Source organism: Berghia stephanieae, chromosome 10 (genome assembly GCF_034508935.2).
Source record: "Berghia stephanieae isolate SIO BIC M18660-M18661 chromosome 10, UCSD_Bste_1.3, whole genome shotgun sequence".
Classification (NCBI taxonomy): Eukaryota; Metazoa; Mollusca; class Gastropoda; order Nudibranchia; family Aeolidiidae; genus Berghia; species Berghia stephanieae.
In genome coordinates this window covers 9,037,243-9,052,618 of record NC_088369.1, presented here as the reverse complement: position 1 = coordinate 9,052,618, position 15,376 = coordinate 9,037,243, and the positions used below count along the sequence as shown (strand labels likewise).

At 35.5% G+C, this 15,376-nt stretch overlaps 1 protein-coding gene across 4 annotated transcripts; it reads right to left on the bottom strand.

Moving 5' to 3' along the window:
- Positions 1-6,072: 6,072 nt before the first annotated feature.
- Positions 6,073-15,372, bottom strand: LOC144956182 (uncharacterized). Of its 4 annotated transcripts, none has more exons than XM_078886586.1 (5): positions 15,187-15,372; positions 13,354-13,548; positions 11,352-11,750; positions 9,859-9,953; positions 6,073-7,468 (listed from the first exon to the last, which is right to left on the bottom strand). In XM_078886586.1, the coding sequence occupies exons 2-5, from the start codon at positions 13,496-13,498 to the stop codon at positions 7,367-7,369; spliced, it is 741 nt and encodes a 246-aa protein (XP_078742712.1). In that variant the 5' UTR covers positions 13,499-13,548; positions 15,187-15,372; the 3' UTR covers positions 6,073-7,366. The 4 variants fall into 4 exon arrangements, with proteins under 4 accessions (XP_078742712.1, XP_078742710.1, XP_078742708.1 ...); XM_078886584.1 differs by lacking the exon at positions 15,187-15,372 and adding an exon at positions 15,069-15,087 and having other exon boundaries at positions 7,229-7,468; XM_078886582.1 differs by lacking the exon at positions 15,187-15,372 and adding an exon at positions 14,934-15,020 and having other exon boundaries at positions 7,229-7,468.
- Between the last annotated feature and the right edge of the window lie 4 nt (positions 15,373-15,376).

The window sequence follows — 15,376 nt, the reverse complement described above, 5'->3', positions numbered from 1 at the left end:
CGGCGCTTGCAACACATTAAGGTCATATGAGCGCCAGTAAAAAGGAAGAAAATGGGATAGTAAAAAGTTCTAGAATTACAATAAAGCATCCAAGAAAAGGGAAGACAAAGGGGAATTGGTTCAAATAAGAAACAGGTGTAGATTCCAAAAGCACTCTATCAAAGTACTTAGTTTGAGATCACTAAAAGTCTCATCCAGACACTCTATCAAAGTACTTAGTATGAGATCACTAAAAGTCTCATCCAGACACAAGCACAGGTCCCCGTTAAGAGGAACACACTCAAATGTTTTACAAATCATATATAATATAAAGAAAGCATAATACAGTGCATAACAGAGAGATGATTTACAATGAAAAAAATATCATCTCCCAAAACTAACTATACATTTGACTGTTTCCCTCTCAGCCAGGGTACCCAGCCAGGACCAGGGAAAAACCAAGTAATCTCATTCCAAGACAAAGATAGAAAGCATGTTGGAAAACAGATATAAGGGGATAGAAGACACAGTATGTACCTCCCTGCCCACTATGGGAGAAGCTCCTCTTTTAAAACACACTAGATTATAGTGAATAATTCAGAAAATGAAACTGTTTTGTCTTAGAGTTTGAGTAGTATTTAACGACACTTGCAACACAAAATAGGTCATGGAAAAAGTAAGATGATAGAATTAGATAAAGTGGAGAATAGAAAAAGAGAGGAATGATTAATGTGTCTCTAATACAGAATGAAAATCATAAATACACCGTCTCCATTCAGATCCATGCACCAATTAATATATAACATATTTAAAACAAAGGATTTCAGGATCTATAAAACAGATCGGAATAATTCAGATAACCACCTTGTTCATATTTGTTGACAAAAAATGTTTCATACAAAAAAAGTTTATACATTTAAATTTGAATGTACATATTTGCCATAATTTGGTATTAAATCAACACAACACAATATTTTATCAAGGTTTTTTTTCAATATCATGCCATGTATAAGGCATTGAAAGGATATATCATCCTAGTTAGCCTTTTAAAAGATAAAATAAGATAGTAAATGTTTTAAACAATGTGATTAATTGTATTTTGTTGTAAAGGACATATGAAACTTGAACCATATTTAGGTTATTAAAGCGTAAGTAATATTAGTAATAGTAAGGTGATAAAACAGCTAAAATACTTATAGTATAGCTATCTGTTAAGAGGAGATTGAGGAAATAAAAAAGTAAGACAAGTAAGACGAAAGGTTACAAATTGGTTCAACAGTGATCTTAAGTAGATCTGAAACCACATATCATTATAAAGTTCCACAGTGGTACTACCACAGGATCTCCACTGAAGCGAGTGCAATGAAATGGTTACAAAATAGACATTGTATTAAATATATAAGAACTGCATAATAAAAAAGTTGAATTAAAAGGAAAAACGTCTCTCAGCAGAAAATCCAATCAATTCTGCTGCAGCTTCAAGTTGAAGATAAACTCGACAGACACAAATGTAGGATTAGATTGGATTGGATATTTTTGCGAGAGATGATATTTTCTTTCCTTTTAATTCAACTTTTGTTATTATATAAATGTTAGGTTTTTAATATAATGTTGTATTTTGTTAACACCTGATTGCAATGGTTTCAGGTTATTATTCTATGAAAAAACCCGATATCTACTTTTTGTGTCAGTGTCCATCCAACGAAATCTAATTATCTGTTCAACAAACATCTCTTGTGGATGAAATGTTTCCTAACTGGATTAAAAAATAAATCATTCAGTCTCCAAGTAGAGCATTTTTATAGCGCAATATCCACTAAATATGCTCAAAGGGCTTTACAAGGGGTCACTAGCCAACAGCAACATGACACCTGTAAGGCGATATTACAATTTCTTTCCAACACAGACAACGCTGTTGACCGCCAAGTACTTTTTACAACTAGGTACAGTCAGTTAAAAGGACTCGACTATGCATCACTCGAACCATGGACCTTTGATCCAAAGACAAGTGTCATACCTACCACTAGACAACATAGCCATTTCCCTTGCTCTCACTGAACTGAGAGCAAAAGACTCCAAGCAGGTCGTGGGTGATTCCAAATGGTTACATTCCAGAACAAGGACACATCTACAAGAAAAGGACAAAAGGGAAGAGGAAGGATAGCAACAGTGTGGAACGATGTAGAACCAATTAGCCTGTGTCCTTTCCACCTGGAAGGAGATTCCAAACATCGCTTATTTGATTGAAAAAAATGAATTTAAAAAAAACAAAAACCTTCAAAAAATACATCATGTATTATTACCACAACAATAAACAATATATATACCCTTATAAGCATTAAGGGAGCGTTCACATATTACGTCATCAAAAATTTGCCCTTTTTAGACCCCCCCCCCCTCCCCCAAGTCATCACTTGTCATCATGACCTGACCCCCCCCCTCCCCAACAGATGATGACGTCATCTAATTTAATAAAAACTAAAAGATAACTTTAATTTCACAATATTTATTATTCATTTTTCAAACCATAAACATTGATTATCAACGTTTGATAAAACACATTCAGACATTTTATTAATTTCAGAAACTGTTGATAATTTATGTTTTACGATACAATGGGGACATAAAATTTAAATTTGCAAAGATAAAATCTAACAAACATTATTTAAATTAGGCTACTTGGTGCAGGTGCTATTAAAAAAATTTCAGAAAGTGTAATTTAAAATAGTACAGGAGGCAAATTATTTTATAGCATATTAGTCTTTTAGTGGAATGAATTTCTGTTTCAATTTCCAAACATAAAATTAATTGATTCAAAAATGTTTCTGCCTTGGACCTCTGGCAATGTACTATAAATAGTATCATCAATTTCATCTTCATCGTCATCACTTTCTCCCATTTGCTGTTCTTCTTGTATGCCGCATTTTCGTTAATGGTCTTTCATTGCTGTGATCGAGGAGTGGTACAATGAACATTTAGGGCAAGTTCGCCTTTTGAGAAGTGATACCCCTTTCCTATCTTGTTTCTTGAGAGATGGGCAATACTCATCATAGCAATTTATCTTTAGCTGTTTTGAAAGGAACAAACTTTGAAATAGGCTTTCAAATCTTCCATTATTGCCTATCTCCAAACCATCATCACATGAAGCAAGTGGTACAGGTGGTGGCAGAAAACGCTCTGGAAAAAAAGATGAATAGTTAGTACGCCAAGGTTTGCAGCATGAGTTGTCACTGCATTTCACTATTTGCAGCAGATATTGGGATTGACGAATGTGTTTTATCTTCCAATCATCTGTTTCTTGAAATTGAAGTTTGGGTCTTGGATTTTCAGGTGGAGGGATGAATTTTCCAACTACTGGGTATCCATCTATTATCCACTCGGACCAAATATTGGCTAATATTTTTCCAGTAGCTTCAAAGTTCCTTTTTTCCAGATCAACATCAACAGTCTTGTTGCTTCCATCAAGATGATGTCCATGAATATCAAATGGTAAGATGACAGATGCTGTATCCTTTGAAAGCGGTGCCATTCTTCTTTCCACCTCATTATAAGCACTGAAACCTGGAGCGTGTGTAAAGACAAATACAGCATCAATATCCAGCGCCTTGAAATGTCTCTCCCAAGCAGCGAGTGTCTGTCCGTTTTTTGGAGCCTCATCTGGACCACCATCCACTGAAACAAATACTAGGGGTTTGATTTGTCCATTAACTTTGATGACGTCGATTTGCCTGTTTTGATGACATCATCTTGGGTCTGACCCCCCCCCCTCCCCCATGTCAACACATGTCAACATTTGGTAGACCCCCCCTCCCCCCCTAGCTGATGACGTAATATGTGAACGCTCCCTAATCTCAATGCTTTGTAACTACGGAGATCTCTTGAATGATTGGGATGAGAATTTTATGAATATGAGTAGATGATGGGCAGCACCAAAAGTTAGCATCAGTATTTATAATCGTAATCATTGCTATATATATCACATCACTACCTTCCATTCCATCAAATATAATAATAAAAATAAACAGACGAATTTGACATTGTGTAGGATAAATAGATTTTCCACAAAGTTATCTCTTTTCATTTATCAGTCATGGCACCATTTCATAATTTAGGAACGAAGATGAATTTGTTCAATCGGGGGGAGTTGATTTATTCTGAGGACTTAGGCATAACTTATGACGCATTTCGTCATTCCAGCAATGCAGTAGTAGAGCACTTCCATTGCCAAAAAAAAAAAAAAAGAGGAATGTCGACCCCAGGCCAGGTGGCCCTACAGTCCAGATTATTTTCTGACCACATCTGTCCATTCAGAAATGATTGGGTTACAATGTCTGTTACTGTTCAATCTGACAGAAGTACTTTGCAATAGAAGTGTCATACCTAAAGGGTGGCAAGCATTTTCTATTGTCTGATTCTGAATAATGTCCACCTTCACTCATGAATGTTTTTGTTTTTGTTTTTAAGGGTTTTACGGCGCTTGCAACACATTTAGGTTATATCAGAGCCAGTAAAAAGGAAGAAAATGGTATAGTGAAAAGTTCTAGAATTACAATTAAAGCACCCAAGAAAAAGTAAGACAAAGGGGAACTGAGAACAAATAGGGATCAGAGGTAGATTCCAAGAGCATACCACCAATGTACTTAGTTTGAAATCACCTACAAGTCTCATCCAGACACAAGCACAAAATTCAACAAAGAGGAACACACTCAAATGCTTACATTATACATTCAAAATAAAATAATAATACATAACAGAGAGATGATTTACAAGGAAAAAAATATCATCTCCCAAAACAATAACTATGCATTTGACTGTTTCCCTCCCAGCTAGGATCCCGCCAGTGCCAGGACAAATCCAAGTAATCTCATTCCAAGACAAAGACAGAAAGCATGTTGGAAAACAGATATAACGGGAAAGAAGACAGTGTGTACCTCCCTGTCCGATATGGGAGGTCAGGATCCCCACCCAGTCACTCATGAAGATTTTGGCATTAACAATAAAATTAAGGTGAAAAATTCAGCAGTGATCAAGGGTTAACTCCAGCTCCATAAGCCGTATGATCCAAACACGAATAAACTCTAGTCTACATTTCCCTGATGGCTAAAAAGGATGACATCTTTCAGTCATTCAGTGCCTTTTGAAGAATTATAATTTCTTCCACCTGTTTTATCACCCTCTCCCTTTTTTGTTGTTGTTATTACCACGTATCATAAGTCCTATGTTTTTCATTTCCCCCAACATCTTGTAGACAGAGAAATAAGATTTAAGAGTAAATTTGATTGCACCTGACTTTGGGGTATTACTTGTGCTCTTCAGCCTCATCCCTGCTATCTTTCTTTTACATATGAGTACAAGCTTCATTCGATCAAAAGTTTCCATATTATCATCAAATTCATGCTTTCCTCCCTCAACAGTTGCTTTGCCATGCCAAAACGAAAATCTGTGCTGTTTATGCGTAGTGTGTTTATGCGTAGTGTATTTATGCTCCTCCATGACCAAATGTCATTAAATCTATTGCACTAAATACAGTGAAATCCTGATAAAGTCAACTCCGCAGAAAAGATTGGTTGACTTTACGCAAGGTTGACTTGATCCATTTTCAATGGAAAACACACTTTGATAGAGAACAGAAAATTTGGGACCAATAAAGGTGTTTACGTTAAGAAGAAGTTGACTTCATGCAGATTCCACTGTATAAAATGAAAGCAAAATACAGACATGGAATTAAATCTACTTGCAATTTTTACCACTCTGAGCTCGATCCAGACAGCTCTCCGTCGATTTATGTTGTAGTCAATGACCCTTTATGCAAATTCCACTGTATCAAATGAAAACGGAGTACAAACATAGAATCAAATCTATGTATCGATTTAAAGCTTTTTCAATTTTACCATAGACTACTCGTAATTTTACCACTCTGAGCTCCAGACAGCCCTCTGTTGATTTAAATTGAAGTCAATGACCCTTCACCTCAAATTTCAAACAATAAAGAAATGGATGTGATTGAAATTCAATGTTCCGTCAAAAGGCATGTATTCAGAATGTATATCATGCCTTTGAGGGAAAAATAATTTAACGAAAATAAAACAACACTTTATCGTCTCACTTTGAATGTATTTTTCTTTAAAGGAGGTTTACAGTGATAGTGTAACACAAGGCCATTTCAACTACAGTAAAAAGTGAGATGCCATAATATGGGGTTACTTGGACTACTTTCTATAAAAGATGTGTACCCTTTTTTCCCCCTTCAAAACCTAACAATATTTAGTAATGTTTTTTCATCATAATAAGATTTTGATTTTTAAAAATAAATTCGGTGTCACTTTTTCAAGAAAAGTGGCCCAAGAAACCCCATATTACAGTAATAGGGAAGAAATAATAGAATGGATTGAGTTTAGCTGCACAAGTGTTCAAGACGAAGTAAGACAGAATATCTAGTGCAAACAAGGGAATAGATGGAGATGTAAAGGTAATATATCTGTTTGTCTTTTCTGAGAACACCTAAAAGTTTAATTAAGACACAGGCACAGAATCCCATTCAAGAGGGATGGTCGATGAACTAAAACTAAATAAATATTACAAGTAGTAGTAGGTGATACACAAGGAAGAATATATCCCTCCTAAAAAAACAACAAACAAAACAAATCAAAACCAGCTGATGACCCCAGCTATAATAATAGGAAAACAAAATAATCTTATTCCAGATTAAAGAAATGTGGAAGAGGAAAACAGAGATATAACAGTGCTGATGATGACAAATAGTGGAAAATGAGTAAAATTTTGACCGATTGCCTTTAAGCCCAATTTTTACTGATTAACCCGTACTTTTAGAGCAATTGAGATGATAAACTATCATTGATACTCTAGCTAACTAGAGGAGAGTGGGAAACTGCACCTATTTGTTCCACCACACATTGAGTCTCTCAGTGTCAGTACATTTTATTGGGGGAAATATAATTTTTTAAAAGGAGAAAATTCCTCCTCTTGATTCCAAAATCGCGGATTTCCGCAGATCTGAGGAAAACCATTAGCACTGATATAAGGAGAAAAAAAAAAAAGAAGCTGTAAATGACCTCCCTGACCCACAAAGGAAGTCAAAACGCCCATTTCACTACCTTGAATCCATAACAAAGAGCATATAGGTCATAAGTTAAATGTTTCTACATCTTAACAACACGTAAACATAATTTACTAATGTATTTGAGGTAATCCGTTTACAGGGTGTACAAAAATTCCTTCCTGTATTATATTGCATGTGCACATAGGGGTGTGCTTTGGAGAGGTCAGTGCACTTAATAGTAGTGAATTCATTTGACAACTTTTACATATCCTTTCCAATCCAAATTAAAATTTACAATCACAACACATTCTGTAATCCATCTTGCCACTATTTTTGCTTGTTTTGCTGACCTTTCCCTCCTCCCAGTGGGATGAATTCCACGTTGATTTTATTTCCTCCTAATGTTGTCTGATGAAGTCTCAGTGCAATCTAGGTTGAAATGGAAAAATGATGAATTAAAATTTACATTTATGATCAAGTAATCTGTCAAACCAACTGGGTAATGTAAATGTTGCTGCTCGAAGCTGGAAGAAATAAATAACAATGTGAAATTGAATGTAAGGTTCAATTTAATATACGAAAACAAATAAAATGGACGGTTCGGGTTTCCCCTATATCAACAAAACAGGATGAATGAAACACTACAGACGAATGAGATAATGTTAACAACGCCACTACCACATTATCTCATTCTACTTTAGTGTTTCATTCATCCTGTTTTGTTGATAAAGGGGAAACCTGAAACATTCATTTTATCTGTTTTCGTACATCAAATTGAAGCTTACATTCAATTTCGCATTGTTATTTACTTTTTTGTTAAACCAACTGCAATTCATGCAAATGAATGATTGAATGAATATATATATGAAAAAAAAAATCTTGACAAACAAAAGGACAATATATGACACACCACCTATTCAAGCATTAAAACATACATCGGCTTCCACTTTTTCTTTTCATGTCTTTCAACTTGCCAATGATCTCTCCAAAAAATAAGTTAAAATAATGTGCAAATGTAAATTGTGCATTATGAATCTTTATATTAGTTTATTTTATTACAACAAACAAAAAATAATGACTGAATGTTAACTGATTTTTTTTTTGGGATAAATATAATAAAATAAAAATAAAAATGTCAGTCAACTTTTGTAACAATACCTATCACTATACTATAATATAAAAAAAAAAACAAAAAAAATGGAACAGACTTTTTTCCTATGCGAAATCTGTCAAATTAGTTAAACCCCCTTTTCATGTATGACAATTTAAGCGAAGGTTTCAGATATTGCACTGTAATGGGGCTCCACTGTAAAAAGAACAAATATGGTACTTTGCTTATCCACACTCTATGCATAGTATAAATATTTTCTTCTAATCTGTTCAACATTTCCAAGGGCTACAATTAAATAAATAAATACAGTAAAATTACTTTAAACCGAAAGAAGCTAAACCGAAAAATACCTTAAACCGCAAAGAATGTAATAAATTGTACGATTTTATTCATTATCTTTGTACTATTTCTTACGATGAACCGAAATACTTCTAAGAAGGACTTTCTTTAAACCGAAACAATTTGAGACCATCTTCCTTTATTCTCTCTCAATTTTTCTTCAAAAATTCGGGAAGGAGGCCACATGTAATAATGCCCGGCGATATTAAACAAAGAGCGTAAGTAAAAGTATAAGATGAGGGTGATGGTTGGGGTGTAGGCAAACACTGCACTTGGGCTCGGCCAACACCACAATCGCACAGACTGGAAAAGGAAGACAGCGGGTGACTGGCAGGCGAAAAATAAGGAAAGAGGAGGAGTTGGGGTGTAGAATCACGCAAGCGAGATGTTCTCGCTCGTGTGTTGATGCTTTGGAACTGACTGGATTTTAAACACGAGAATAAGGAGGGGGGGGGGGGGGGGGGTTAGACAACTTACCATTGACATGTCATTTCATTTCCACTTTGTTTAAGTGTGTGTGTGTGAGGGGGTGGGGGTGGGGGGGGGGGGTCTATGAAATTAGGCCTTTGAACCTAATGGCTTTTCAACAAAAGAGAGATGCCTAATAGACAGCTTAGCATTGACACGCCTTTTCATTTCCATTTCACTTCACCTCTGAATAGCTGCGCGTCATTCATTATCAATTATCGCACAAGAACTTTCGATCTTATTTTAGTTTTGCATTTTACTAAAAGATGTCTAAAAGAAAGCACTGTGCTTACACGTTGGAGTTTAAAATTAAAATACTATGTGAAGTCGATGAAAAAAAAGTTGATCAAGACAGAGATATGTAAAAAACACGGCATCCCGAACTCAACTCTTTCAACAATTTTGAATTGAAAACGAAAATCCCCAAAAATATTTTTAAAACACACCAAAAAAATTAAAAATTAATGGTTACGAAGACGGCATTTATTCAACAACTCCATTTAACGGGAAACCGATGATACCATTAAATGAGCAAATTCCTTAAAAAGTTACTACCATTGAAAAACATTGCAAAACGGGAACTTGCTTTAAACCAAAATGTCTTTAAACCGAAATGGTTTAGAAGGTCCCCAAAATTTCGGTTTAAAGTAATTCTACTGTAATAAATTTCTTTATTTATCCCATAGGGGAAATTTGTCTCAAGGGTCTATTCCAAGGGAAGACTGGAATAACCCAGGCATCAGCCGCAGTGCAGTGCCGCAAATTGAGTTAGGGCGAGGTGACTTGTTCAAGGCCACACAGAGCAGCGGTGGATGATCGAACTCGGTACCATTTTGGTATGAAGCAAGGACCGTACCGCTGAGCCACACTGACCGCTACCATAAACAAAGTGAAGACTCACCCCAAGACTTATGCGTCCATCAAACTCCATATAAGCAAAACCTCGACCCTTGTCACTTCCTCTGTCTCTAGGGATACGGATAGCTTTGATGCCACCTGAGAGAAAGACGAAGCCAAAAATGTTTACAATTAAACGCATTTTCATTTCAAATCCTTTGAAAGCAAATAAATTTTACTTTGCCTGATGCCAAATCATGAAGGACCCAATAGCTCAGTTGTTAGAGCACATGCTTCATGTGCCATGGGACCAAGTTCAGTCCTGAGTGAAGTCGAGATTTCCCCCCGAACCCCTTGTCTATTTAACAGTGATTGGGTATCTGGCTCTGCTTGATCTAATGGAAAGCACTTTGCGACAAACGTCCTATCCAAAGCATAGCAAGCAATTGCGATTGTCTGTTTCATTCTATGGAAACTGGGATGTGCTTAATACCTCTGAAGGACAACTGATGCAAAATCAAAGATAAAAGTTGGAAAATCAACTCTGGCTCTAGAGGACAATTAAGGAACATACCATATGCTTGACTGTTGCAGAAGAAAAACTTTTAAGATTATTTCACTCGATTGATATCTTGTGAGGCAATTTGGTCTCTGTTAGAAAAAATTGTAATATCGCCTAACAGATGCCATGTTTCATTCTACATGATACGTGTTGCTGTTGGTTAGGGACCCTTTGTAAAGCGCTTTGAGCGTGTTTAGTAGATATTGCACTATATAAAAGCTCAAGTTCTTTGTTGTTTTTTTTTTGTTTTCTCTTTTTAAATTATTGACACTGTTTCCATCCTCCCCTGTCCATTAAGCAATGATTAAGTACCTGAGTCTATTTGAATAGGCAGAAAGTAGTTTGTGATATACACAAAAGTCCTGTCCACAAGTTAGCAAGCAATTGCTTTTGTCGGTCTAAAGCTACAGAGACCAAGGCAAAATCCAGATCCATGAGCCTTATGGCTCTAAGGTGTTATATTGTGCTTTGATTGTGAGCTAATTCCAAGTCAGCATGCAAGCATGAAACTGTTATGATCATCCACCCTGACTTCAAGGCTTTTATAAACATATTATTTAGTACCTATACTCCTATATGTGATATTTAAAAAGAAATCACCGCTTAGTGGTCTTAAATGAATACATTTTTAAAATATGGCACATTAAACCCGAAAGTGATTCAAAATAATGTCCCATATGAAAATGAAAGTAAACAATTGGAACAGTACATTGGTGCTATTCATGATGGTACACTTTACACTGCATTTCATACATATGCGAATCAAGCACATTCAAAATAGTACATCCCATATAAAAATGAAAGTAAACAATTGAAACAGTACAGTGGAGTTATTCCTAAAAATGCGTTTTACACCACATTTTTTATTAATGAAATGAAAAACAAGTACAATCTTAAACTCTGCAGACTGCATGACATTGTGCAATCTACAAATACCCGAGTCAAACAACTTTTAATTTGGTCTAGTTCTAATATTCGTCACATGTATGTCATACCTGTTTTTCTAAAATGTTCCTCCAGCTGTTCCCTGGTCACATCCTGTGGCAGATTCCCTATCAACAACACATTTTTCTCACTTGGGCTGTTCCCCTTTTGAGCTTGAATTTTCTCATCTTCTGTATTAATCAACTGCATGGAAAATGCATACGAGTCAAAATATTCTGGCTGCCCGTTATTTGTGTCTGCCTTGGATTTTTTCACCCCATTTTGTTTATCTTTTACAGGACTCTCTGATTTCCGCTTGGTAGCTGCAGGATTTGAATTGGACTTTTTGTTGTCTTTACTCTTGGCGGACGCCTCTTTCAAAATACTTTGCATGATTCTGGCATGCAAACCCTTGTTGAGATTTGGTTCATATTGGAGTATCTCTGGTTTGGCAATGGAATCCCTGTTGCCTGTTTGGACATAAATTAAAAAGCTAAATTTATGAAGTATTTGGATAATATATAAAGGCTAGGGACGATAACACAAATGTTTCTTTATCATTCTAAAAAAGGTGCTTTAAAATACTTTGTATCTGAGACCTAAAACTACACCAGAGTAAACAAATTGACTCATTTCTAACAAAACACAATATTATCCAGTTATTTCAAGTCAAATTTTCCTTGAGGCAACACTTGTAAAATAGTCAAGTTTTCTTTCTTTTATTGCTCCTAATTTTTTGATGACATCATCAGCAGTAGTAAGAAGTACACTGTGTGATTAAGTGATATTGAGAACTGTTTTCAACATTGAAAGGAAGGGTGCTTGTGCTCTATTTGTGAGATAATTTTCTGTTTGGGCTTTGATTATTTGTATTATGTTATAAAGTGAAAAAGATTATTGTTTTTGGGAAACAGGCATACAATAACATCATAAAATTGCTCATTGCTATAATTAAGATTTGGACTCTTTGATGTAAAGAACATATAAATCATATGGAAAAAAAGAAAGAATAAAATTGCCACCATTTTAACCGTCAACAGAAAGCAATTGTTTGTTTTTGTTTTTAAGGGTTTTGTGGAGCTTGCAACACATTAAGGTCATATCAGCACCAGTAAAAGGAAGAAAACGGGATAGTAAAAAGTTCTAGAATTACAATTACAGCACAAAAGAAAAGGTGAGACAAAGGGGAATTGGTTCAAATAAGGAACAGATGTAGATTCCAAGAGCACACCGTCAAAGTACTTAGTTTGAGATCACCTAAAAGTCTCATCCAGACACAAGCACAGGTCCCAACTAATAGGAATACACTCAAATGTTTACAAATCATATAATATAATATGTAAACTAAACATAAGACAATGCATAACAGAGAGATGATTTACAAGGAAAAAAAATATCATCTCCCAAAACTATAACTATACATTCGACTGTTTCCCTCCCAGCCAAGGAACTCTGGCCAGGGCCAGGACAAAACCAAGTAATCTCATTCCAAGACAACGACAGGAAACAATTTGAAAACGGGTTGGGGGGATAGAAGACACAGCATGTACCTCCCTGCCCACTATGGGAGGTCAGGATCCCCACCCAGAGAAAGCAATTGTTAATGGTTGAGTCAACAAGGGATTTATTGAAATCCAAAACAAAATAATTATAAGAACAGTAAATTAAAGTGAAACAGAAGGGTAGAATTCTAAGCGTGAGGTTTATTTCTGCTAGTTGGTTCACTTGCGATGTTATTGTTTTTCTATTGTGAGGAAATTAGTAAACTAGCTAATATGCCTCTTACTCGTATTTTTGGTGTGCATGATAGCAAGTCTAGGTGGGTCCTACAATGGTTTTGTAATATGGGAATCAATGTTTTCAGATTCGCATCAACAATGACAAAAAAGAAAAAAAATAACACTTTGAACTTTGACTCTTCTGTTAAAATTAATCTGTCTTTTTTGGTTAAGCTATTTTCAGCTAAACGAGTTTTCGCAGACTGAGAAAGAATGAAATTATTTTCTCACTCGCTTACAATATATAAGGGTTGGATAGAAATTGTGAATAAAAAAGAAACATAAACATTTTTACGTAGTTTGGATCTCTGCTCTGTTTGCTCTTTGGGGGGAGTGGTCTCTGCTGGTTTTACGTTTTCCCCACGACCATTCTGTGTTATTCCATTTTCCCTGTTCCTTGGTGACTCTCTTTGTCTCATCCTTCTTGCTGATTCATTCATTTCATTCAGTCATTCAGTTTGTCTCAATCCCCAAAACTTTACGAAAAACTCTGAAAAATCAAGATTTGTATTTAAAGATGAATGCAACACACAAGAGATCTATTTACACAAGAAACATAAAATCAGAAATGAATGGGTGAATTGCCATTTTTGTTTTTTGTTTTTAAGGGTTTTACGGTGCTTGCAACACATTAAGGTTATATCAGCGCCAGTAAAAAGGAAGAAAATGGGATAGTAAAAAGTTCTAGAATTACAATTAAAGCAGAAAAGAAAAGGTAAGACAAAGGGGAATTGGTTCAAATAGGGAACAGATGTAGATTCCAAGAGCACACCGTCAAAGTACTTAGTTTGAGATCACCTAAAAGTCTCATCCAGACACAAGCACAGGTCCTAACTAAGAGGAATACACTCAAATGTTTACAAATCATATAATATAATATGTAAACTAAACATAATACAATGCATAACAGAGAGATGATTTACAAGGAAAAAAAATATCATCTCCCAATACTATAACTATACATTTGACTGTTTCCCTCCCAGCCAAGGAACTCCAGCAAGGATCAGGACAAAACTAAGTAATCTCATTCCAAGAAAATGACAGGAAACAATTGGAAAACGGGTATGGGGAGATAGAAGACACAGCATGTATCTCCCTGCACACTATGGGAGGTCAGGATCCCCGCCCAGGAATTGCCATTTTTAATTCTTCAATAAATGTTTTGTGAAAAAAAGGATAAATTATGATGCATTGACAGAATGATCTGTCAGTCAGTTTATTTAATTAAAGCAAATTTTCACAAACAAAGCTTTAGCTGTTTACCTAATAATAAATGAAAATGTATGTCTTATTATGTCCGAACCCACCCACACACACTACATGTATGGTTTTTGTTTGTTTTTATTTCAGTTATCAATACATAAAATTGATGCAAATAAAAGTATAAATTAAAATTATAATAACTATCAATAGGTAGTCTAAAAATGCTTTATTTGACGAGTTCGAAGTAGGGGTATGAGTTGGTGGGTCAGTGTGTGAATCATACTGTGGACAAAACAGAATTTTTTCTGAACTCTTCTTCCATTTCTAAATGAGTCCCACCCTCTGCCCACACTGTCCCACCCCCACCCTTGTGTTTGCGCAAGCACATTGGAGTTTGAGTCCGTACCCGGGAGACTATTCAGACTCCTCGAGTCCGGACTGCCACCTCGTTCTATTTTTGATAAATTGGGAGTTTAAAAATCCTTACAACTATGCTCCACATCTGAAACTGAAATCGTTCCAATTCATTCCGATTAACCAGTATAAATAATATAGAAAAAAATGTCATAGACAGATCATTCTAATTAAGCTACTGTTCTCTATTACTATAAACCGGATTTCCAATGCCAATTTTACCGGCTACGAATTCTACTTCTTTATATTCACACTTACTCAACTCATTAAATATTTACAACTACACTTCAATAAACATAAACTGCGTAAAAGATACAGAATCGCGAGAGAGAGAGAGAGAGAGAGAGAGAGAGAGAGAGAGAGAGAGAGTGGGAAGGAGAGAGGGATATCCACCCTCTCTGTATGCCATTCTTCAATCATCTACGTGACATTTTTAGTTCATGTCATGAAAGTCGAGAGCCAAGTTCACCGCATGATGATCAACGAAGTCAACAGTGTGTGAGGCACTCACTTAAGTTATTGGTAAAATTATGCAGTGTCCTCGATTCGAAGAGTTCTTTGTCGAAAATTATAATAAAATGAATGTCGATCACAAGATGACTATTTATTGCTCTCTCCGTGATATTATTTTATATCACTCTTATTTTTATTCCATTCGTCGAAGAGCGTTCTTTGTCTAATTTTGTCACTTGTCAATATTA